Source organism: Crocodylus siamensis, chromosome 5 (assembly GCF_052110815.1).
Source record: "Crocodylus siamensis isolate JL-2025a chromosome 5, ASM5211081v1, whole genome shotgun sequence".
Classification (NCBI taxonomy): Eukaryota; Metazoa; Chordata; order Crocodylia; family Crocodylidae; genus Crocodylus; species Crocodylus siamensis.
In genome coordinates, this window is record NC_143399.1 from 64,286,585 (window position 1) to 64,311,422 (window position 24,838).

At 39.8% G+C, this 24,838-nt stretch overlaps 1 protein-coding gene across 1 annotated transcript in view; it reads right to left on the reverse strand.

Annotated features, from left to right (window-relative positions):
* Window positions 1–24,838, reverse strand: part of DENND1B (DENN domain containing 1B) — a 277,634-nt gene that overhangs the window by 110,674 nt on the left and 142,122 nt on the right. The window contains exons 6-9 of the mRNA XM_090048607.1: window positions 21,109–21,178; window positions 17,764–17,844; window positions 9,928–9,981; window positions 4,978–5,088 (exon numbers count right to left, since the gene is read on the reverse strand). Of these exons, the coding sequence (XP_089904733.1) occupies window positions 4,978–5,088; window positions 9,928–9,981; window positions 17,764–17,844; window positions 21,109–21,178 (316 nt within the window). The remainder of the gene's footprint in view (window positions 1–4,977; window positions 5,089–9,927; window positions 9,982–17,763; window positions 17,845–21,108; window positions 21,179–24,838) is intronic.

Consider the following 24,838-nt stretch of genomic DNA (forward strand, 5'->3'; position numbering starts at 1 on the left):
CATTCTTCATACACAGTTAAAGAAAGACAAATAAAAATATTTATTGTCAGTAAACCCACTGCTTTGTTTCACTCACTCATTGGAAAACTCTTATAATTTGTTTCTCTTTCATAGTTACCAGTTCAAAAGGGACAATTTGTAATTTTCGCTACAAACAGATCTTACAGAACATGATCCTCGGGCTAAGGGAATCTATCCCGCTTTAACGCTAAGCCCCAAGCAAGCTGCAAGGTTGATGACAATCATATTATTAAGGTAGTTGGAATGCTGTGCTAGTAAAAGAGTCAACAGCTAGGGTAAATACTACCCCTGGAGCTATAGCAGAATGGAACGTGGGGAAGTTTCACCTACACCTTGTTGTACCTACCATGCAAATTATGATTATGATTCAAGCAGAGGGATGTATTTTTTTAAAGGACAGTAAAAACAACCATCCGCATTATAGAATAACTTACTGAAAGTAAACAGAACTGCATATGAAAAAAGCGCCTATAAATCTCAAGCCTGCTTGATTAGGTTCAGTGAAACAGAAGATTCTTGTTGAGGCAAATATGTTCACTTGTATTAGTTAAAAATGTTAAACGCCTAATTACTAATTTACAAAAGTAATTATTTAACTGCTTCTCCTGTATCCTCTCTTCCTCCAAGTTAACTGTCTTTTTAAATACAGTATTGAATTTTTATCTCGTTTCTTTATAACCAAGACAAATCCTTTATCTTGAATATAACCAATGTGTAAAATTTACTGCATGAAATTTATAGCAGAGATGTGCTGGACTTAAAAGAATATTTTTACAGATAGACTCAAGTCATTCTACATCCCCCTCAAAAGAAGAGTAAGGTGAAACTGAGCGAGGCTTTGAATTATGCCTTTTGTTATCTGTCCTACTGCCCTGAGATAGTGAACCAAAACAGAGTTGATAACTTAGGGGTGACATCACAACCCAGTCTTCATGAACTGTCATGAACACTTGGTATTAACTTAACCCTACAGATAAAGGACAACTCTCTTAACAATAAAACATACTTAAAAAAAGAAAAAAAAGAAAAATCTGTTTAAGAATCAAATTTTAATTTAGGAATACCAAGAGGCTACCTTTTCAATGCATTCAGAGTCCTGTATTCATTTTATACAAGCAGCAGAACTAAAGCTAACAAACACTTCACTCAGCTATAAACTGTTTACAGTATTTGGAACAGCAGCCATTAAGTCAGACACAGATTTTAAGCCCAACAGTCCACCATTTAAATGCATAAATACATTAATCAACCCAAAAGACTAAAAAAAAAAGGAAACTGAATCATTTTTAATGGTTTAGTTTAAATTTTATAGCTGCTAAAAGAGTTTATTAAAACAAACAAGTAGCATATTTCTAAAGTCATTATGCCATTACAGCAGGGGCAGGCATATTCATTATTTCGGGTGGAGGGTTGCTTACTGAATTTTGGCAAGCCATCGAGGGCTGCGTGACAGGCAGCCAAGGGCAAATAAATTTTAATTTTCTAAATTTTTGGGGGCCCTGCAGGCCAGATAGAATGGCCTGGCGGGCTGCATCTGGCTCATGGGCCACATTTTGCCCAACCCTGCATTACTGTATGTCCCAGGACATGAGAAAAGGTTTAGGCTGAAGAATCCGGTACATCAGATCTACGTCTCTGCTTCATGAAACTAATTTAGGAAATCTTGTGACAGCACCTGGTCCCGGATGAGGGCTGTTATTTAATCCAGCTAAGCACCACTATGTTGGTAGGCTGAAGACAACAACCAGAAGGAATAAGGGAAATGATACCGACTCTCTTTTTGCAAACTTGGTTGCCTTCTGCTATTATGCTTTCCAACTTAAGGAACTTATTGCATTTCAAGTATTTCAAGATGGTCATTGCTGGTGACCCCTTGGAAAAGTATCTTTTATTACCTAGGTTTGGCCAGGGGAGCACAACAATGTCTCTTCGACGAAGATCTCATCATGGTGCCTGTATTACCAAATGGATTATTACAAAGCACTTTAACATGGGATTGTACTTTAAAACTGATCTGAAGCTTCAGAATAACAACACAGTTGCACTCTGAACTAAGCAGTTTCTCATTACAAACACATTATATGCATCTATGATCTGATCTTAATCTATTCTTTTTGCTCACATATCACACACACCCCCCTCTTCTCTAGCAATCAGCCCTCCAAAACTGTGGGGGAGAGAGTGTTTTAAAAAGGGAAGCTGATTTCCCCCCCTGAAACAGCATGGAGGAATAGAAGCATGAAGACCACTATGATGTGATGGCTACCACTTCTCTCCAGCCCAGCAAACAGCAGGGGCAGTGGTCAGCTTTAACCCTGCCCCTGCCCCTGCCATACTGGTGGTAAGTTTTTGTGGCATGCAAGAAAATAAAGGGAGTAACAAATAATGAGTACCAGCTAATTTAAACTGCTGCTCTTCTTATTTTAGACTATATCAGTTCAGATAATCCAACATGTCAACACTAACAGACCTTTTTTACATGGGAAGGAGCCAAAGGCAAAGGGTCAAATTCTATATTCAGTCCTGCTTTCCAGCAAAAAAGAGGGTGAAAATGGCCTTAACTGGCCAGTGAAGGATTCTTCCATGGAAAAAAGACTGTTATAGTGTCTCCTATACAATCTCTTTTCTGAAATAGCATAGAGGGTCTAGCTGAAGGACTATTTATGGTTGTTCTATCTTGTGGTGCTATGGGCCAGTTGTATGGCATGGGCTCTGCCCTTTCCTCCTTGGCCCTGTGCTACCAGCTAGATTGGGGCCCCATGCTGCCTCCCTCAGCACCGTTCCACCAGATTGGGGGTCTCCACACCACCTCCCTCGGCCCCATGCTATCTCCCTCAGTACTGCACTCCTGGATCATGGTCCCATGACACCAGATCATAGCCATGTACCACCTCTCTCAGCCCTGTACTGCAGGATTGGGTCCCACACAACCACTAGCTGGCTGCCGTTGTGCCCATGTTGGGCCAGGCTACCTCCATACATCAATCTAGCATGCTACCTGACCTGCAAAGCTCCCCACAGGTCCAGACATTTGACAGAAGGAAAGCAGCAATTGCTGCCACTGCTGTCAAATTTTAGGGCAGGCAGGGAGCCCTGTGGGCTTCGTGACAGGGCTCCATGAGCTAGATCTGGCCTGTAACCTGGGGGTTAAGCACCCTGTTCTGTCTTTGAGGGCGGGAAAGGGGAGAGCAGAACACCAAAATGGCACCTGGATTCACAAAATGCAAAGATGGATAAATTCCACTTTTTGCCTGCTCCCTCTGGAAGCAGAACTTTGCTAACCTGGATGCCAAAGTGTTTTCTGTGAAGATCTTTTACTTCAAAATTCTCTTCGCTTTCTGGTTTGATAAAGCTTAAATTTTTGTTGATCTTATAGTTATAGAGTAATAGCCATATGTTGTCCAAGAGCTTTTCACAGAGGGAGGTGAACTGAAGTGATGGGACTAGGACGATGACAGAACAGAGTGGCTTTGGGATAGAGCAATTGGAAAGGTATTTGTACTTAATTTTTGGTTCAACATGCTTATTATTTATCTTTCATTAATTAGTTTTGTACATGTACCCCATGCTCTAAGCAGATGAATTTTACATAAACTGAAATGAGATTTGATTTTATTCATTCTCAAATTGTTTGTGGCTTGCTTAATTAGGCCTAACCTGCTGGGCTTAGGTGCACTGCAGTGCCTGCACAGTATACCAATACAGCTACATGGAACACAGTACAGGATAGCAGCCCAACCACACTATTCATTCAAGTTGCAGATTTTGAGGTTAGATTGTGGAAATTAAATATATAACTGTAGAAAATGCTACTACTACTAGCATTTTCTAAGAACACTGCATTTCCCATCTACCCTCCAATTTCCATTTTGGCTCAGTGGAATTTAAACTAGTCTTTATACAGTATGTTCTCTGACATCTGAAAGATTATACAATGGGAAAATTCACTTTTTAAAACTTTGTAATTGTGTGCCTGCAGATCTTTCAAAAGCTGACCTGAATTTAGTTTCTAGAACTACATCCAAATCCTGTTCCCATGCAAACTAAAGTAATGGTTCATTCATTCTACAGTACAATTAGTAAGGCTGAGTTACCAATGTGGAAAATCTGTCAGACAAAAGGCTTTATACAGCACTGCTTAAAAGAAATAAAAAGATTTTCAGTAAGCGAGCTTTAATAAAAGGTTCAAACTTTTGAAAGGCAAATATAAACTATGATGCAGGATGGTTTAAAGTGATAATCGCTTGCAGCCTGACTTTACCACTGGTTTACCTGTCAACTTCTAAAGAGATTTTCAAAATCTCAGAAATTTAAAATAAAAGAACACCTGGATATTTATATCCATTCATTCATTATATTCATTTCTGTAACCAAACACAACATTTGTTCATTTCAGCATACTATACAGACACCAGGAGAAAATTACAGTATAAGCAGTAGCCTAAATCTGTAATATAAATGCTATTTTGAGTTGTGAGTTATTATTCACAAAAAAAGCTGCTTCAAATCAGAGCTATTACAGTATGCGCTCCCAAACCACTCTGTAACAAAGATGAATCTACCTATTACCAGGTTAGGATAGCAGCTATTATCATGGCCCCCTGATTTCTTTTAAGTAGCTCCAATGGAATAAACCACAAGTGAATACTAAAGATCTTATAATAGCCCTTAAGAATTTTTTATTGTGCAGAAGGCACAGAAATGAACTCTGGAGAGTTAAAGAACTCTCATCTCCTGATAAGAAAAATAATTAACCTGACTTAATGTATCTAAGTAGGCCTTATATAAATCAGACTTTTGTACTTCAAGAGCCAGATTAAAACCATATATCAAAAAAGTATGTAGATATTGTCTCATAAGTACACATGGAACACATCTAAATCTGCAAAGGTCTGTAGGTCTTTTTGTGAAATGCTCAATGTATCCTACTTAAAAGGAGACCTGTGAAGTACTTACAGTGCTTAGTTTGCTAGAGGTAATAATGATCCGTCTCTCATGCAGCATACTGGCATAAAGTTGCAGCATGTTGTTTACATCCACAGCAACAAAATATTCAGTAAGATTTCTCTGTTTAAATAAATAAAAATGTTAACAATATATTAACAGGGTAACTTAGTGGAACATTTTAGGTATTATTTACAGAAGTTTTTCACAATTCAGTGGAAAAATCAATCCTGTCCAAACTACATCTGTGTATTAAATATCTGTATTCTTCAACAATGAATTCACTGCCATTTAAAACCTCAAGTATAATTACATTTGTTTGAGCGGTTCATTAATTTTATGGTTTTATTACCCTTCTGGATCATGTTGAACTTTGTATTTTCCATAAATTTGGAAGCCTGGAAATATACAAATATATGCTAGTTCTGTTAAAAAGAGGCATTACATTTTAATATATGCATTTTCATTTTTTTGGTACAAATTCATCCTAATCCCCAGGTGAATATACACTAAAAATGAATCTACAGTGTCAAAGATGCACAGAAAAGCAGCAGAAGCATTAAAATAGATTTAACACCAACTCATAAACTGGTAACTTTTTCTTCAGTCTTGTGCAGCCCAAAATATTTCATACTTTCGTTAACGTGAAATTGTACAGTGAAATTGTACAGTACAGGCAGGTACCTAAATTTCACTGGCCGCTGCCCATTAGCAATGACTGTTCAGGACATATACGCGTACCATAATGGCTTAGGGGTTTTGGTGGTAGCCGTGTTGGTCTAAGGACATAGGCAGACAAGATTCTTTGGGTATATGTGATATAGTTTCATAGTTTCTAGGGTCGGAAGGGACCTGAGTAGATCATCTAGTCCGACCTCCCGCCATGGCAGGAAGTAATACTGGGGTCAAACGACCCCAGCAAGATGTTCATCCAACCTCCCCTTAAAAACCCCCAGGGTAGGAGCCAGCACCACTTCTCTTTTATTAGACCAAGTAAAAGATAACACATTTACCCAAAGAATCTTGTCTACTATAATGGCTAGCATCATAGGGTCTAGAGAATGCCATGATTGGCAAAGGATCCAAAATGGGGCTCACGTTGCCAGGCAGGACGACTTCTACTCTAACTTCTAAGTATATTCCTAGGGGATGCCGGATAACAGACCTTTTACCGTACTTCAAACCATTAACAAATAGCCAACAATGCTATACTAGGTATAAATCTAAAATTGTGCTGTTAGGTGTTTGGTAATAAACATGCAGCAGAGAATATACTATAGATTGAAATGTTCCATTTGAAGGCCATAACAATGATCTGGTCACCACCATAGATTTGGATTCTACAGCATGTAAACATTCACTTAAGTAAAGAAAGTTATTAATACTAGTATAATACAGGGTACTAGTAAGTAGGGCTGTGCAAAACTTCAGATGCTGATTTGATTCGGAGGAGATTCGGCAGCCAAATCTCCAAATTGAATCAGGAGACCAATTAAAAGTTCTGAATCAATTCAAAGCTCTCCAAATCGATTTGGCAAAGATTTGGAGCACTTTGGAGATTCAGGCAGTCCCCACTCACTGCCACAGGGAGCTGGACCCAGACTCCATGCTGGTAAGTGGGGGAGGGGATGCTGGAGGAGAGCAGAGGGGACCATGGGGGGACCCATCAGGCCCCATCCTCTGCCTGCTCCCCCAGTGCCCCAATGGCTGCCTCGTCTGCCCCGCCCCAACTCCACACACACAGAAGCCTGTACTCACTGGCTGCTGCAGCATCCTTGGAGCTTCTGGGGGCTCATGTCAGAGCCCCCATGCAGCACGGGACAGTGTGAGGTAGTGGGGATTGCCTCCCTGCCTGGCAGAAGCTGGTGAGTGGAGGCTTTTTCCCCCCCCCCAACCAAAGAACCAGGATCTGGGGCCAGCCAGGGCAGCCATTGACAGGGCTGGGAGAGCAGGCAGGGGATGGGGCCTGTCTCATTCAGAGATTCAGCCAATCCGGCGACAGCCAAATCTCCAAATCAGATATGGCTGAATCGATTCAGGACAGTGATTCAAATCAGCAAATTCAATCACTGTCCCTGAAATCGGCCGAATCTGAATCCAAAGTGAATACTAGCTGCTTCGCACAGGCCTACTAGTAAGGTAAGATTCCAAATGTAAATAAAAATAGCAGTGATCTATATAGCTTGAAAGGGAAACAAATGCTTTCATTCATATCAAAAGAATATTAAATCTGGAACTTGATAATGGTTTAAACAAGGGGCAAGGAGAGAACCAAATATTCTAATAACTTCAGGCAGAAGAATAGCATATATTCTCGAAACATAATCCTCATAAATGCATACATAAATTGGAAATTTACATATTCAAGAGAGCAAAGGGAATAAATACTGGTGACTAGATAAAAGTAGTCTTGTATAATTTTTAACTACTGGACAGTGCTGAATCCAATATATCATATTTGTTCAAATCTAAGACAACCCTGTATTTAAGACGACCCCCCCCCAATAATTAGATTCTATATTCGGAATTTAAAAAAAAATATATGTTAAAATTTTCCAGGTATAGAATCTAAGTATCAAAGGGCTGTCTTGAATTTGTCCCTGCCCTGCTATACCAGGGAGGAAAAGCAATGGCTGGTGGAAGTAAGATAGCCCCCTTGCCCTATAGCCTTAGCCTTCCTGTTCCCTGACACTTACACCCTTAACCCTATCTCTCCCTAGTCTCTGCCCTCCCCTCCACTTCCCTCAGACTTCATCCCTTTCCCCTATTCCCACAGTCTCTGGCTCTTCTCCCGACCACTTCCCCCCAGGCTCTGTCTATTTCCCTTAGCCCTTATAGTCAGATGGTGCTTAGGCTTTATACCCTCCTCAGAGCACAGCATGCAGAAGTTCTTCTCTTGTTAGGCCATGCTGCAGCAATGGTGCTGCTGACTGCCTGGGCACAGGATGGAGTTCTACATGCCCTGTGCCCAGGAGGGAATTTGGCCTGAGCTGGAGCTAAGCTGCACTGGACAGTAAAATGGGGGGAGGTTGGCAGGATAGAAACTGCAGAAGGCAAGCATGGCAAGTGGGGGGCTGGCAGCAGCTGTGGGTCTGACTGACCCCAACCTGGGGTCAGGGACAATGTCAGAGCTGCAGCAGACACCTGCCCCACCTCCACTTTGTATGCAAATCTAACATGAGGGGCTTTTTTTCCCCCATGTTAATTAGGGCAAAACCCCCTTTTCTTAGATTTGAGTAAACCTGGGGAGGGGCTGCAGTATTGTAGTTGCATCCCACTTTGATTCCTATTCTCTAAAAAGTTTAAAACAAACTGAATCACAGTATTTCTACTCAGGCAACACTGAGGGAGTCAAGTGACTCAATGGCTCATTATAAGCTACCTGATTCCTGCTAACGCTCTTCACTCCACAGTTATTAATGCTCCCCCTCCCCTTTTAAATGGTCTTGATGTTCCACTAATCTGCAACTGGCACTGATGTCTACACAGTCAGATGGGTGGCAAATTGGCTCGATGGTCGCACCCAAAGATTGGTGGTGGATGGGTCATTTTCGACCTGGAGGAATGTGGCCAGTGGAGTTCCCCAGGGCTCAGTCCTCAGGCCTGTGCTGTTCAACATCTTTATCAGCGACTTGGAGGTGGGCGTGGAAAGCATGCTGTCCAAATTCGCTGATGACAAAGATGTGGGGAGAAGTGGGAACACTGGAGGGAAGGGACAGAGTCCAACTAGATCTAGACAGGTTACAGAGGTGGGCAGATGAGAATAGAATGCAATTCAATGCAGACAAGTGCAAGGTGATGCCTCTAGGGAGAAGGAACCTGCAACATACCTACAGGCTGGAGAACACGCTTCTCAACAACACAGTGGCTGAAAGGGATCTCGGAGTCATTATTGACTCCAGGATGGACATGAGCCGCCAAAGCGAGGAAGCAGTCAGTAAGGCTAACGGCACCTTGTCATGGATCTACAGATGCATCACAAGCAGGTCCAGGGAGGTGATCCTCCCCCTGTATGCAGCACCAGTCAGAGGCCACACCTGGAGTACTGTATCTAGTTCTGGGTGCCACACTTCAAGAGGGATGAGGCTAACCTTGAGAGGGTCCAGAGGAGGGAGACTTGCATGGTCAGGGGGCTGCAGACCAGGCCCTACAAAGCCAGGCTAAAGGGCCTGAATCTATTCAGCCTCCACAAGAGAAGACTGAGTGGGAATCTGGTGGACATCTATAAACTCACTAGTGGGGACCAGCAGAGAATAGGTGAGGTTCTCCAGGCACTACCTTGATAACAAGGAATAATGGCCACAAATTGATTGAGAGCAGGTTCAGGCTTGATATCAGGAGGCACTACTTTATGGTTAGGGCTGCCAGACTCTGGAATGGGCTCCCAAGAGAGGTGGTGTTTTCCCCTTCCTTGTGGGTCTTCAAGAGGAGGTTGGATAGATATTTGGCTGGGGTATTATGATCCTAGCACTCGTTCCCGCCCAGGGCAGGTGGTCAGATTTGATGATCTGTTCCGGTTCCTTCTGATCCTAGAAACTATGAAACTATAATCAAGCTATCCTTTCTTCAGCACATTTGCTGTCTGTTCTGGTATCTCTTCTCCTATTCATAGCTCTGAAAACAGTTTTTAGCTGTTTTCAAAATTTTAGATGCTACTATGGAGTCCAGTCTTCAGCCATAACTTTGACAATTTTTTTTTCATTCTACCTTCCCCAGACAAACATGTGAGGGGATGGAATGTGAGAAAATACAGTATACCAACTATAGGTTTCCTCCTTTGAAAATTTTAGTAAAACTCCTATTAACAATAGCGCAAGATCTGCAACAGCAAAAAGGCAGTATATAGCTCCAACTTTGTAGGCGTAGCCCATAAACCAAAATTACAAATTTAAATCAGCCACTCTAGCGAAAAGAGGCTGAAATTCATGCATTAACATTTAGAAAAGCAATTATACTACTTACACTTTCAGGGATAGTTGGCAATCCAGTTACATCAGGAGTAATGAAGTATAAATGCTGGTAAATAGAGAAAAATAATTAATATTTTTCTGGAGAAAGAGATGGAAGAGATAAGAAGAGACAAGGTCCTTTAAAGAAATAGCCAAATATTTCCAATAGTTTCCCATGTCATTATGGGACAAATTAACAGAGCAGGACCTGAAATAAGAATCTGTAGTGCAACAGATAGTTTTTAAAAGATTGTTTGGTAGTACTGCAATGCTACTGAAGTTACCTGAATTTCAAGATTATCCCAAAATTAAAAGTAAGATGTAGAAGATTAGTTTTAGGATTGGTTATTAAGAATTTGTGACAAATAATTTCCTCCTATTACATTTTTATATAGTTTTATTTAAAATATAGTTTATATGTTTTCATTATACTATTATTTATATATACACACACACACATATATATACACACACACTAGTATGTATAATGAAGAAAACAAACAGGCTGAAAATGGAAAAACATTACACACAAGAAAATAAGTTCATTAGGAAAGAAGACTGATGTATATAGACCTTCACTCGCTTTCAAAACTATCTTTAACTGAAAATATTTGAAGTGTAGGATTCAAACTAAGACTACGTGTGCTTGCACAACAATTCATGACAGATTTGAAGGACTTTACAGAGCTTAGGTTGACCAGCATATCCTTACCAATTTTAGTCTAATCTTATAGGAGTAAAGTATTTGTCACTTTTTCTTAGTATATACATACTAAACAGTCACTGGCTACCTACTTTTCCATGTATTTATTTTATATTTATTTATTTTAAATGAAATTTTACACAAATGGCCTCTTAATTATGATAAAAAATAATTATTTTAGATGTATTATACACATATTGTACTTTTTATGTTTTAACAAATTTAGAATGGATTTCTAATGACACTTAGAAGAGATAAATAAGTATATGATGAAGTACATAAACTTTTAAATGTCGCCCATTTTTAAACAATATTATCTATTTGTGTTACATTATGTGAGAAGCTCTTTCTGACCATTCTGATGCACTTAAAAGAACATTTTCTCCACAACAATAATTAATTAATCTGGCACAAGTTAAAAATCTCAAAGATTAGCTATAAAAAATATATTACATAGACATTACACCGTTTGCATAATAAATAATGCAAGATGCCAATTTGCATTAACACAGCAATGAAGGACATAGAAAAACAATTTCTTTTTTACAGTTGTCAAGACAAGAAACACATCCAGATCAATGTGAAAGCCTTAATTTTCTGTTTACAGTATTATTCCAGTAAAAAAACAGTTCATTTGTCCACAGAGTATAATTCTAAATAGATTCTGTGAGATGGTAATTTAATAAATATTGCAAATTATCTCATGTTCTATAACAGAAATAATATTCAGTTCTACTAACAGAACATCAGGTATATACTATGAGAAGCCATCATGCTTTACTGTTAGTGGCTCATGCAATGAACAAATGCTGCCTATTATAATGTAACTGCTACTTAAAAAATGGCAGCAATAATAAGTGTAGGTGATTTTTGTTCAGTCCAATTTCAACCATTATTTTCTATTGGATTGTAATTCACACATACTGTAATTCTGAAATTAAGTTTAGTAATCAGAAAATACATTAATATAACATTGCGTGTTTTAGACTAAAAAGCCACAGCATAATCATTTCCCAAAGGACAGATATAAATAGCCTGAAATCAACAAAGATATCAGATGGCAAGTAATTATTTATTTCATCAGAGCAGGTTTTAAGTAGCCAGTGCCTTTCAAACTCACCGATACTAGGTAAGGCTGTTTTTTCAGAACGTGTTCACTTGCAAAAAACATCTCTTGGTTCTTATGCAACATGAGAGAAAGATTTAAGAGTTCATTTTTAAACCAAAATACTAAATCTCACCAACAAAATTTAATCTCTGAAATCCTTGCCTGAATTCCTTTTGATGTGTAATATTTTAGAACAATAGAAATTCTGTCTTAATCAGTAAAATTCCCGCATCTGATATTTTAAACAACAACGTGACTTTTATTAGTTGGATAAAAATATTTCAATGGAGAATCCACCATTTCATAAATAAAATGGGCAAAGGAATGAATGTGCTATTGTAAGTGCAAAAGGATGAGAAAACAAAGGCTAGGTACAGACATTCAAAAAGCCTGAGGCAGAACTGATCTAAGTTACGCGGTTTTCTTTAAGCAGCACAGTTTAGATCAGTTGCCAACAGAGCATGCATTTGCCCTTGCGGGGGGGGGAGGGCAGGATAACTTAGACTGGGTTCTGCCATTTTTTAACCAGTCTACATGTGCCAACTTCAGTTCTTTTACAGGTATGAACTGGTTTTGTGTGCTAAACTTCTCTTTTGTTATAGATACAGACCAATTTCCGATCACTTTTACTGGTAAAAGTGTAATGTCTGTATCTAGCCAAAGTGAAATATACATTTTGTTTGTTGACAGAGTTATAGAAAATATATACATTGTATACTATAGAAAAAAGTTTGCACAGGAGTTAGAATTCAATTTTTGAACAATTAATGACTATACCCCACTCATGACAGAATGATTTTTGGATGGCTGTTCTGATTCCAACCTCTTAGCATCAAGGTAGTCACACTATGACATAAAAGCACAAGGGTGTATCTGAAACTCGGGTATCAAAATGGGGTCACAGGTGTCAGTCACCCCAATACAGCTCAGTTTAAGATGGTAGCTGTATTAAATGATCCGAACACTCAGAGGTACATTTAAGGGAAAGGTCAGGTTTAAGTGTGGGTACAGTCATCCATATACCTGTTCCTAGTGCATAATCAAACCACAAATGGCTGACTTCTGATAAAAGGGAACTGCTACTACATTTTAGTCTTGTTAGTCTTTCAGGGCAAAACATTTTAAAGCGAGTGATCTGAGCTACATTCTAGCTCTATTATCATGAAAAAATAGTTAACTATAGTAAAGTAGCATTTGTACAATCTTTACCATTGATGTGCAACACTGAAAGAACATAGCTTGGTGTTCAGATGCCAGAAGCTGACAGAAAAAACAGGCTTTTACTAATTTACTAAAAGACAGGCACCAACTAATTTGATCCGGATCCACTTGGGGACATTAAACATCAAATTCCATACTGCCGTTTTTAGAGTTGCTTATTACAATATAATTTAATTTCAAATTTATCAGCAACCAAAGTTTAAGACTTACAAAATTTATGATATATGAGGGACTAAAAAAGGATGGGACATCTATTTACAAAGTTAGATCAGAATGTGACAAAAACAGTTCCCAAATTCCTGCAGCCATGACCTTTATCAATGCCTACACACCTCTATCAAGTTCAGTAACAACTTTTTACCCAGCGTAGTTGAATATGTCCATTTGTTTATTTGCTATAGCTGCTACCAATCTGGTCCCACGCCACTTGCTTTGCCTTTGGCAATGGGCCTGCATTTTTATAAGCAGTTTTCATTTAAATGGTTTCCAAAATCCTTTGAATTATTTAGCAAACTACAGAGATGCAGACACATTTGGAAACATCAACATTTGAAAATCTTACAATGCCAAGGCAAAGCTAGGGAGACTCGAGTTGGATGACAGAAGGTTAACTTCATAGTCAGCACTGTGTCACTTGAGTGTTCTTAGCTGTCGTCCAACAGAGCAAATAGCCTAATGTAGGCAAGCCCTCTCAAGTGAAATGAGCAACTGTGTGCGCAGCACTTCACAAGTGGTTAAGATAGGAAGTGAAGAAGCTTTCTATTAGGGCTGTGCAAAGCTTTAGTCCCTGACTCGATGCGGTGGAGATTTGGCCCAATTCGGTGGCCGAATCTCCGAATCTGAATTGAATCAGAGGACACTTTAATCTCTCCAAATCCAAACAGAAACCTCCAAATCAATTTGGAGAGATTTGGAAAGATTTGGCGATTTGCATATAGACACAGCTTTAAATGTTTTGTCTACATACCTTTAGGTAGCAGGCGGCTTGTGACCGCTGTGATGCTGGGGCACATGGAGCATTCCACAGAAGTGTCCCCCCAACCCATGCTCCCTGGCAGACCCAGAAGTGGACTGCAAGTTTTTCCAGTCCACTTCTGGGTTTGCCGCTGAGCATGTTGAGGGCTTCCCCACACTCCTGTGGGACGCTCCATGCGCCCCAGCATCGCAGTGTTCACAAGCCGCACTGGTACCTCGAGGTATGTAGAACAGACATTTAAAGCTGTGTCTATGTCTGAAATACTGATTCTCCGAATCAGCATCGAGTCTTCAGATTTGGATTCAGCCGAATTGAATCAAGGACAGCGATCCAAATTAACGAATCAAATCAGTGTCCCCGATTCCGATCAAATCTGAATCGAATAGGGCCCACTTCACCCACCCCTACTTTCTATTACTCCTGTTACTTTAAGGAGAGACATTGGCAGACCAAGCTTGCTGCAAGGGTCCATCAGCTGGGCAAAGGCAAACTGCTGGAGAATAAGCAGGCCAGATAAAATAGGGCTATAAGCTGCCCTTGGGGTATTATTATCCAGGAGCTAGCTGCCCTACACTAAGCAGCTAAGGGGGCAGAAATGTTTGCAGCCCTGGAGCAAAGAACTGCAAGCAGCTGAGCTAAGCCAGCAGAGAAGGGAAGCGTGGTCACCAGACCAAAATGGAACCTCATGTGCATGGCTGGAGAATCATCCGACAGTTAAGGGTGTGGTCTGGAGGCGCAAAAACCAAGTGCCTGAGACCCGACAGTCAGTCTGACCCTGCAGGCAGCAGGTAGAGGAGCTCCTGAAGGAGATGGCTGCAAGAATTGACTGGCTGATACCCGAGCTGTCTCAGAAGGCTGCAAGGAAAGAACTAAGGGGGACTCATAGCTTTCAGGAAAGTAATTACCCAATGTTGGAAGGATTTCTGTTGTACAACCGTTTTGCCTGTGTTTATATTCTGATTAAGCTAACTGGAGGATTGAGCTGTGGCTACAGGGAAGGTGTGGAGGCCACAGGTGGGTGATTGGTGGGGCATTCACTGTTAGGCAGCCTGGGGTCAGGAACCCAGAGGGCTGTAGGCTGGTGTAGGCCAAGGCTGGGAGAGTCAAAGCCAGCAGAAGTGGCCTAGCCAAGAGGTCAGGGACCCACGGGGCTGAGGTTAGTGTAATGAGTTACCCTGAAGCTGGGAGAGCTAAAGCCAGTGCCAGGCAGCCTAGCCTGGGGTCAGGGACCTAGTGGGTTGAGGGCTGAGGCACTGAAAGCAATCTGGCCCAGGGTCCAGGACCCAGAGGAGGGCTGGGAGTAAGCCTAAGCAGCCTGGCCTGAAGTCAATGACCCTGGAGTCAAGGACCTGGCCTGGCATCAACTGTGGAGAACCAAGCCAAAGTCTGGAGGATTAAGGCTATAGCAGGGGGATGGAAACCATACCAGGTTTCAGCTGCATGGGCTGAAAGGGGTGCCAGCTAAACTGGGGTGGGCCCAGAGAAAGGAAGAGCCTTGCCAGGACCAGGGGCATAGCAGGCTGACTGGAGTGTCTGATGGGTGGGACAGAGGGCTCAGTGGACAACTTAAAGGAACACCTGCAAGGTATGGACATGGCTACAGGGACAGAAGGAAGCCATGAATAGTCCATTGGGCAACTGGTACTCTGAGGCACGAGCAGGGCCATGAGAACCCTAGCACAGTGTCCAAAGGACAAGGCAGAGCTAGACTCGGCTTGCTCTGGGGCCCCCGGGGCAGCCTCCTAAAACCTTATAAATAACACCAAAGCGTGACAGGCAAGGTAGAAAGAGAAGATACCCCAAGAAGCTAGAGTGCAGGCAGGGGTCTAGTGGTAGAAGTATTAAGGAATATTCTTGCCACTTAATTCAACTGTCCCATGCCGATTTTGGCTAGGACTTTTTAGTTAAGAATACTCCTGTAATACTACTCTTGCAAAAGTATTAACTAATATTTTATTTCAGCAATGTTCCACTTACAGATGATTGCTAAAAAATAAATAAAATTGTTATTTTGAAGATGCTAAAAAAAATGGGAGTGTAGAAGGGGGAAAGAAGTACCATGGCCACCAAAAATATTCATGAATTGGAAAAAGTGCTTCACAATGAGAGACCTAAAGAACTCCATCTGTTTAGCTTATCAAAAAAAGATTGGAGAAGTGACTTGAATACAGTGTATTAGTATCTTCAAAGAAAGAATATACCAGCACTCTTTACCTAGTGTAAATGGCATAACCAGGACCAATGGCTAGAAGCTGAAATTATTCAAATTCAAATTAGAAACCAGGCACAACTTTTTAGCAGTGATTAATCACTGGAACAAACCACCAAGGGAAATAGTGGAATCTTCATCTTACGTCTCCAAATCAACACTAGATATCTTTCTGGAAGATATGCCTTAAAAGGTTAAACCACATTAAGTAATGGGGCTCAAAACAGGGTAAATGGGTTAAAATTAATGGCCAGTGAATACAGAGAAAAGTCAGGCTGTATAATCTAATGGTCCCTTGTGGCCTTAAACACTATGAGCATATGTAACTTGCGCATACCCACTTTTTACTGTTTCTGTCCTGCTAATTATGATATTTCACTAGGGAAACAATTATTTGCAAGCAGCAAAACCACCATGGATTTGTGATCACTTTGTTTCACATGTGCCAGTACCACACATGTGAGCAGAAAGGTGCTCAGCTCTAACAGCACTATCCGAGTTAGCTGCTGCAAAGCCAGAAAAGCAAGCAAAGAATACATGTTTAAGCAGGCTACAGTACAGCAAGCCAGAATTTGTTTAACTTCAAGTATGGAGTGGTATAATCAGAAAAGGAGGGGAAAAAACACCGCCCCTACACACAAGATTGAGAATCTAGATGAAGCCAAACTACTAGATTCTAATCATTTTTAGGGTCGTTCATGACTTGAGTCAGACTACTTAAAAATATTATTCTGCATTACAGTACTAATACACATCTGAAATACCATGTATTATATGCTGAAATATTATTTTCCAATAATTTTGCCAAAAGAATTGAGAAATGTATTCATATATTAACCTTCTCATATTTGACATAATGCTTGGCCTTCCTAGCTAACATGCATATATTTAACTTTTTGTTGAAAAACTCATTCATTCAGAAAGTATATTAACCATGAAAGGTAACCTCGGGGTGTTTGTTGCATGTGATAAACAAAATCACTACTAACAATAAGGGATATACTTAACATTTTGATTTTCTTGTGCAAGCCATATTTTGCCACTTGTTCAGGACTTAACCCTGCATCATGGAAAGAAAATCCAGCATGCACAAAAGTAATGTGGTTATGGACTTGTTCATTGGTCAGCACCTGATGAAATCCTGAAACAAAGCAGCAAAGCTACTCCTCTACTTCTTTCTTGCACAAGAGGCGAAAGAGCACCGGCAGACAAGAGAAACCAAGCATAGACTTGTTCATGTAAAATTCTGTACCTCTCCATACTCAGGGCATGAACAGGCACTCCTGATCAACACCAGGAGCAACTCGTGGTGCTCAACTTAAGCAGCTAGCACTGCAATAGAGAGAAAGCAATATTGCCAGATACTATGGTACTTTATCTCTCACCCAGACAGCAAATCTCAATTTCTGCTAGTTTAGAATTAGGGTTCTAAGCTAGCGACACTGCAATATCCACACACACAATTTCTACATAGTTATTAGTGAATAAGGTATTGCAAGCCATTTAAAAAGCAGCAGCAAAAGAACCAGACATTTATAACCAAATACAAAAGCCTAGGTTCTGCCTGGGTTTACTGACCACAACAATTGCTAAAATGCTTTATGGTAGAGAGATGTTATACATGCTACTTACCACATTTAAACTGACAGGAGTATTTGCATTTGGCACAGCGTGGTTATATAATGATTTTAACAAATCATTTAAATCATTTTCCTATGGGAAATATTAAAAAAGGACTTCATCATATACAAATAACATAAATTAATTTTAATAATGATTTTACACTTAATCATACAGATAACTATATTTTATAACACAGCAGATAAATGTTAAGGCATAGACCCACTCTACCTTTATGCCTACAGAACACACACATTTTGCAAGTTCTAAAATCAGCTCTTTCACATTCACATTCTTTGTCTACATTCCCCAGGTTATGCTTGTAGTTTAACAATGTTACTCAAACCTCTGTAAAATGGCATTAATAAGGCTGCTGAGCCATATTAGTAGTAGTTTAGTAGAGCACAGAACAAAGCTACTGACCTAAGCTGGCATAATATTGTCTCTCTGAAATGGGGCTATTCTGTCTCTCACAGACAAGTTTCCCTATTCATACTTGTGTTCTTGAGTTGTCTGGGTGCTCCTTCGTCTCGTCTCTATGTGCAGGAGGGCTACCACAAAATGCATTTCCACAGATGTTGTTGGGTGGCACAGTATGTGCATATTCTTTGGGGACTCTAAACCTCACTGAACTGCTAGGCTATGGCTCCTCCTAATTCCCCAAAATGCTTTGATACTACCATGACCAAATACTGTGATAGATGCAAATGCCATATGAATGCCTGCTGAATAAAGCTGTACATCCAACTCAAATGTCTCTGTTGTTACAGGATCTGATCATGGTGCCATGACCTGTTTCAGAAACAGAACTGTACCTACAAGGATGTTCTGAAATTAAAAAATGGTCTTATTTGACTGGGAAAAGCACAAAATCTTGAAATATTTTTTAAGTAATTTGACCAAAGATAATCAGTTTTGCATGGAGAAAGGGTTAAATGTCAGTTGCTCCATATATTCAGCATTCCTACAAACTAGCTGACACCTTGCTGTGAAAGCTTGGTAGATTTACTGGGATCTTGAATTAGTCAACATAGCTTTTGGTTTAGGTCCTATTTCAGATACCATAGTTACCCAAATCCAAGATGTCTCCAGAGACTATACCTCCAACAGTTAGATTCTACACATGGAAAATTAGAACTAATTTATTACAGAATCTTAGTGGAAGATTGTCTTAAATTCACCCCCCACCTCCACCCACCCCATCCCTTCTGCCCCTACGCCTTTCCCCCCTTTGCCTGCTACCTGCCATGTGCCCCCCACCACACACCTCCTGCCCTTTGAGCCTTACCTTCCATGTCTCTGCCAGGCACTGCAACTCCCTGCCTTTCATATGCCTGTTCTCTCCTGCAGTCTATCTTCTACCCTTTGCCCTTCTGCAGCCTGCCTCCCACCCCCTGCTTACCCCACTTATGGCAAACACCCCCTCCCTTCCCTTCTGCTGCAGCTCTATGCTCCAGAGCACTCAACAGCAGCAGAGCCGTGGCCTAGCCAGGGAGAAGCAGCAGAAGCTCCCAGCCAGACTGGGCTGGGTTGGGGCTGGAGGGACCAGAGCTGGAGAAAAATGTAAGTGGGGAGGGGGAAGCTGGCATAGGCACAGGGGGAAAGGGGTGGGGGAACAGGCTGTGGTCTCCTGCACACTTCTCCTGGCTGTGTGCTCCTCCCTCACCAAACAAGTTGCTCCAGCCCAGGGAAGGTGGTGGCTCAACTTAGGCTTCAAGCTCTGAGCCCAGGGCCAAAGCTGGAAATAAGCCACCATCTACCCTGGGTCAGTACGTGAATCCAAGATGGGGCAGTTCCTGCTCCCCATAACCTCCCAGGCTGATTGGGAGATGGGAAACCTCATCTTAGATTTGGGTAAATATGGCACTATCTTTGGGTAAGTGAATCACAAACTCCCTGATAATGATATCAGGGTAATGGTATGTGAAGACATTCACATATCTCAATGCAGTTAATGTTGGATTTATACACTGATATATATAATACACTAGGATTAAAGAATGGACAGACACGTAGATGTGCTGTGATGGTAAGGGCTATATTACAGCACCTTGTCAATACAGTGGCAGGGAGCAAGTAACAGCCTGGTAGAATTTAGGAAATGACTACCCTAGGATGGAAGTGGACAGATACAGCTAAACTGGCATAATTTATACAAGCACAGCTCTACTCCAGAGACAAAAGACTAGATAGTACACTAAACAAAATACTTCCCCTTCTTACAATGCTAGAACTTCAGCCTCATTAAGATGCAGACTTCTTGATTTATACTACTATAAAGTTGCAGCTTTGTCGGCTATTTAAAAAAAGGAATTTATTTGTTAGTGTGAAGGAGCACTCAGAAAGAGAAAAAGGTAAAAACAGCCAGTGCCCTGTGTAAGCCCCCCAAAACCCCTGCTATTTACAGTGAACTGTATAGGACTAAAATAAAACAAAGTTTAAAATGTTTGACTGTTCTATCTCAAAATAAGGCTTCAATGTACTTTATATTGTTTTAAGTTGCCCAACTCCATTACTGTGCTTTATTATAACTTTATAACACTGATAAAAGATTGTGAATTACTTTCCTCAGCTTATTTATGCTTATATGTTTTTCCTATTACAGTAGTTCATAACTTCTTGAAATGCCAAGTTTCAGAAGCCTTACAGCATATGGTTAACTATTGATCCTTTTTTCCTCTTTTAAAATAAGTATCTAGAACACCAACATACTTCAAACAAGAAGGTAGAGCTTTAATGCTCTTAATAAAGACAGATGCCAATACTGCTTCTCCTGCATAATCCTGGGATATATCTAATTGCTTATGAATATGCAGACTAAACTACCATAGTCTTCCCTGAACACTGCAAGCAATTTTCCCCTTCTAGTCAAGATGACAGTATTATGAAAAGCAGTTTTTAGTTCGTATGAAGGTCTAAATAGTATATCAAATCTAATGCAGTTCAGGAAAAAGTGCATGGATCAGATAACCCTAAATCTCTGGAACTATCTGGTTAACAAATAAGATGTCATATAGTTCTCCAGTGATGCGACACTGTTCATATTTAACTGAGGATCTGTTTATACAAGGACTATGTCACTTTGCAGCAGTATATTCTCAAACAGCTTTTGAAAATTAATACGTGACATTCAAGAGATAGTGGAGGAAATATAACCCAATCCTCCCCTCCCCCCTTCTTTTTAATTCCATTGGGATAAATGTCAAATTTGCTGACCACTTGACAAAATTATAAAATTACAAAGATTTTTTTTCTTCTGCAAATTACATGTATTATTTAAACATGAAGACAATAAAGACAGTTTTGCAAGAATTAAAAACATTCTTCTTAGTCAAAGTAAGCAACATCTAAAATTACCTGTTCTTTATCCAAATAATCTGCCAGAGTATTTAACAGCTTGTAGTATATCTCAAACCATGGCAGGTAACTAAAAAAAAATAAAATATATTTATTGGTTAAATATAATAAGTAAATGAGTGCCTTTTTTCCACTGCACATATAGTGCTTACCACAGATTAACTACTGGCACTTACAGCATACCCATCCCAAGAAAATGCTTACTGATACATTTTATTTATGCCTGCATTTAAATACATATCAAGAATATTAAGCTCTAGAGTACTTAATTGCCAGACTGACATAATTGCATTTCTTAAAATTGTAACTATTAAATATCCCTATATTTGCAAAATGTTTAATTCAGCTATATTTATTATAAATGGCTGTTTTAGCACTCGATAGGAAAAATGCAATAGGTATATCATGTCATGTAAAAAAATGTCATGTAAGACAGACAGCAACAGAAAGGTCCATGTAAGTGAAGAATAACCTCATAAAACAACAAGATTTTTAAAACATTTTAAACTGAAAGCATTAAGCACCTAATATTTATGATAAAATATCAAATTGTATCTTCTATCTTCCACTAACTTATGGAGCAATTTATTAAAAGCAATAATAGCATTGTACAACAGGAATGAAATAGCATCTGATGTTACTGCCTACACAGCATACTGGTAAATGGTAAAAGTCCAAGAAAAAAAAGGTTATTATCCCTGCAATAAATAATATAGTGCTGTGAAGCATTTAAGCAGTTCTAAATGGACTTAAATTGCATTTAATATTCATTTATGAGTTTATGCATTTGATAACCATAAACTAATTTTTTTTGTTGTAAAAAACAAAAAGATTTGCATCAAATGTACACTTTATAGGGGAGGCATGTCAAACATGCAGCTCACAGGATGGATCCGGCCCATGGAGCCATTCCATCTGGCTCACCAGACTACAGGAAGTTGGGAGCATGGCCTAACACAGAATTTGGGGCCCTGCTGGACATGGCCCTCAGCAGCAAGAGGGCAAGTGAGGACTGTGCTGATAAAACTCTGTTCACCCTGCAGCCACTTGGCCCGCTGCCTTGCTGTCCCTGTTCTCCTCCCTCCTCCCCCACTGCTGCAGCATTTTACTCCTACTTTTGCAGAAATGGGCTCTCTCCAATACCCCTAATGATGGACACTGATGCTTTTAAAATAAAAGAATACATCATGTTTCAAGCATGTTTTATATTTAATAAATCTTAAAAGAGTTCTTAAACAATACCGAGGTAATAAATGACATACTTATCAATTGCCATTTGCCATTTTTCTTCTACCAGTGTTTTATCACAAATATAACAGTACACAAAAATGAATTCTACCATACCATAAATTACACAGCAGTTTAAAATAGTTTTGGAAGGAATTATTTTTAGTTTGCATTATAATTTTACTAATGAAATAATGGTATGTGCTTTTATCACATCTAAGACCACAATCTACATTGTACAGAATGCTATTAATGTAGCATTTCATAGCATATTTTTAATGATCCAAAGCACATTTTGTTTCCAGTTGTGATTTATAAGTGAAGTATAAGTGTCAGAGATTGTTACAATAGCTGCTTCTCAATTGCTAATGGAAACTTCCAGATGCAGTCTTTTCCTAAATGTTTTTTTTTTCTGATGGAAGAGGAAATCTTGTTAAAGGAGACCTTCCATGGTGTACAGAAGCTAAGTCTCAGTCTTGTCCAATTTGTGGAATGGTTACATTTTCTGGATAACAGCTTAGTCGCTAAAGCCAAGGAAGAGACAGCTAGACAAGCCGCAGGAAGAGTCACCAGTTCTAACTCTTGCTCTTTTCTCTAAGAGAAACTTAATTTATTATTTTAGTGAGGAACACAATGATTGTTTACATAACAAATTAATTTCAGTTTGCTATTCTTATAGCAGCTTCACTGTTGGCTCTTAAAGAAATTCCTCCTCTTGCTGCTGTTCTTTCAAGCCTAACTGAAACATTTTTAGTTCATAAGAAAGTCTTAGTTCATTCGGGTATGACCTAATACAAATGTTAAAATATCAAACTTTGTCTTCTGATCTATTTTCTACTACCTTATAGAACACTTCATTAGAAATAATAATAGCAGTGTATGAAAGAAATGAAATGGCATCTGATGTTACTGCCTACACAGCATACTGTTAAATAGTAACAGAACTCCAAGAAATAGGTTATTATCCCACTGAATAAATAATATTATGTTGCTCTGACGCATTTGCAGCTCTATAAGGTAAGTCTAAAAAACTTCTGCTTGGTGGACTTTCAACTGTAGCAGATGCAGAGAAGAAAGGACATACTCTATGCCAAAGACAGGAAGAAAAAACATACAATTTTTCATTTATTTAAATATAACTTCATATTTACTTCCATAGAAGGGCTTAGAGGTGAAACACTTATGAAGGAGTAAATTAAAGACATTTTCTTGGAGAATTAGAAAGAGACAGTCATTCCATGTCAAATGACTTGGATGGAGAAATGAACCAAATCAGAGAAGAGAAAGAAAGGAACACATAGAGCACCCATACCTAAACTTATACAAGATGATCAAGCGTAATTCATAGCACAGGTAATATATAGCCCCTTTTTTCTTTATAAAAGGCAAATAACAATATTTTACAGCCATCTTTGGGGTGGAAAAAAGTGGCTATGGAGGGGATGAGAAGACTGAAACAAGCTGAGGAAAATTTTTTTTGCCAGCAATATTGGAAAAAGAATGCCATTAATCTTCAGGCTCCAAGGAGGACAAAAAGAACAACCAATTCAACACTTACTGCAAAATAAAGTTATGTGTAAAAGAAGTGTGGTGTTCAATTTATCTATCCCAGAAATACTACATACATATCATCTAATTTTAATTGTTATATTTTGCAAATCTAACATTTATGAAACAATTTCCAAAAAGTGGTTCATTAATTGGAAAAGTTGCATAAGCTTAGAGTGTGTACAAGCATTATGTTTGGATTTCCCTAACTAAGCTTAGGGAGAGCTAAATGGCTGTGTGCACAGGTGTTCACAGGGCTTAGGTGACCCTGAACTAGACAAGAACTAACTTTAGATCAACTAAGTTCTTGTTCTTCTTAGACAAGAACTAACTTTAGGGCTAGGGACAGACACTCAAAAAGTCTGAGCCTGAATTGATTAAATATTTGCACGTTAGTCTAACCTGGCTAGGCTAAACCAGTTTGTAACCAAACAGACATCCCCTCTGGACTGAAGAAATGCAGGCACATGCTAGAAGCCAGGGGGCATTAGAGCAGCCCTCCTTTCCTTTCCAGAGTGCTGAATTGAGGGGGGGGGGGACGTGGCCAGTCCCCAGCAAGATGTTCTGATTAGGGAGGGGCCCCCCTTCCTCCCTTGCTCTTGATAACACAGCATTGAGTTACACAGCAGGGAGTTACACAGGGAGTTGTTTTGTTTGATGAGCTGACAGATGCTAACAACAACCTCTCTCATTAGCTCAAGCTCTTCTTAAACAACTTTTTCCAAAGAAGGAACAGAGGGACATTACCAGTTACCTCTTGATTAGCTACAGAAAGCCCATAGCCAACACTGCCCTGTCTCCCTTTGTCCGGTCTCCCATACCAGAGACTGTAGCCAGCATGTGGTAGTTTCATAGTTTCTAGAGTCGGAAGGGATCTGAACAGATCATCAAGTCCAACCCCCTGCCCTGGGCAGGAACACGTGCTGGGATCATAATACCCCAGCCAGATATCTAT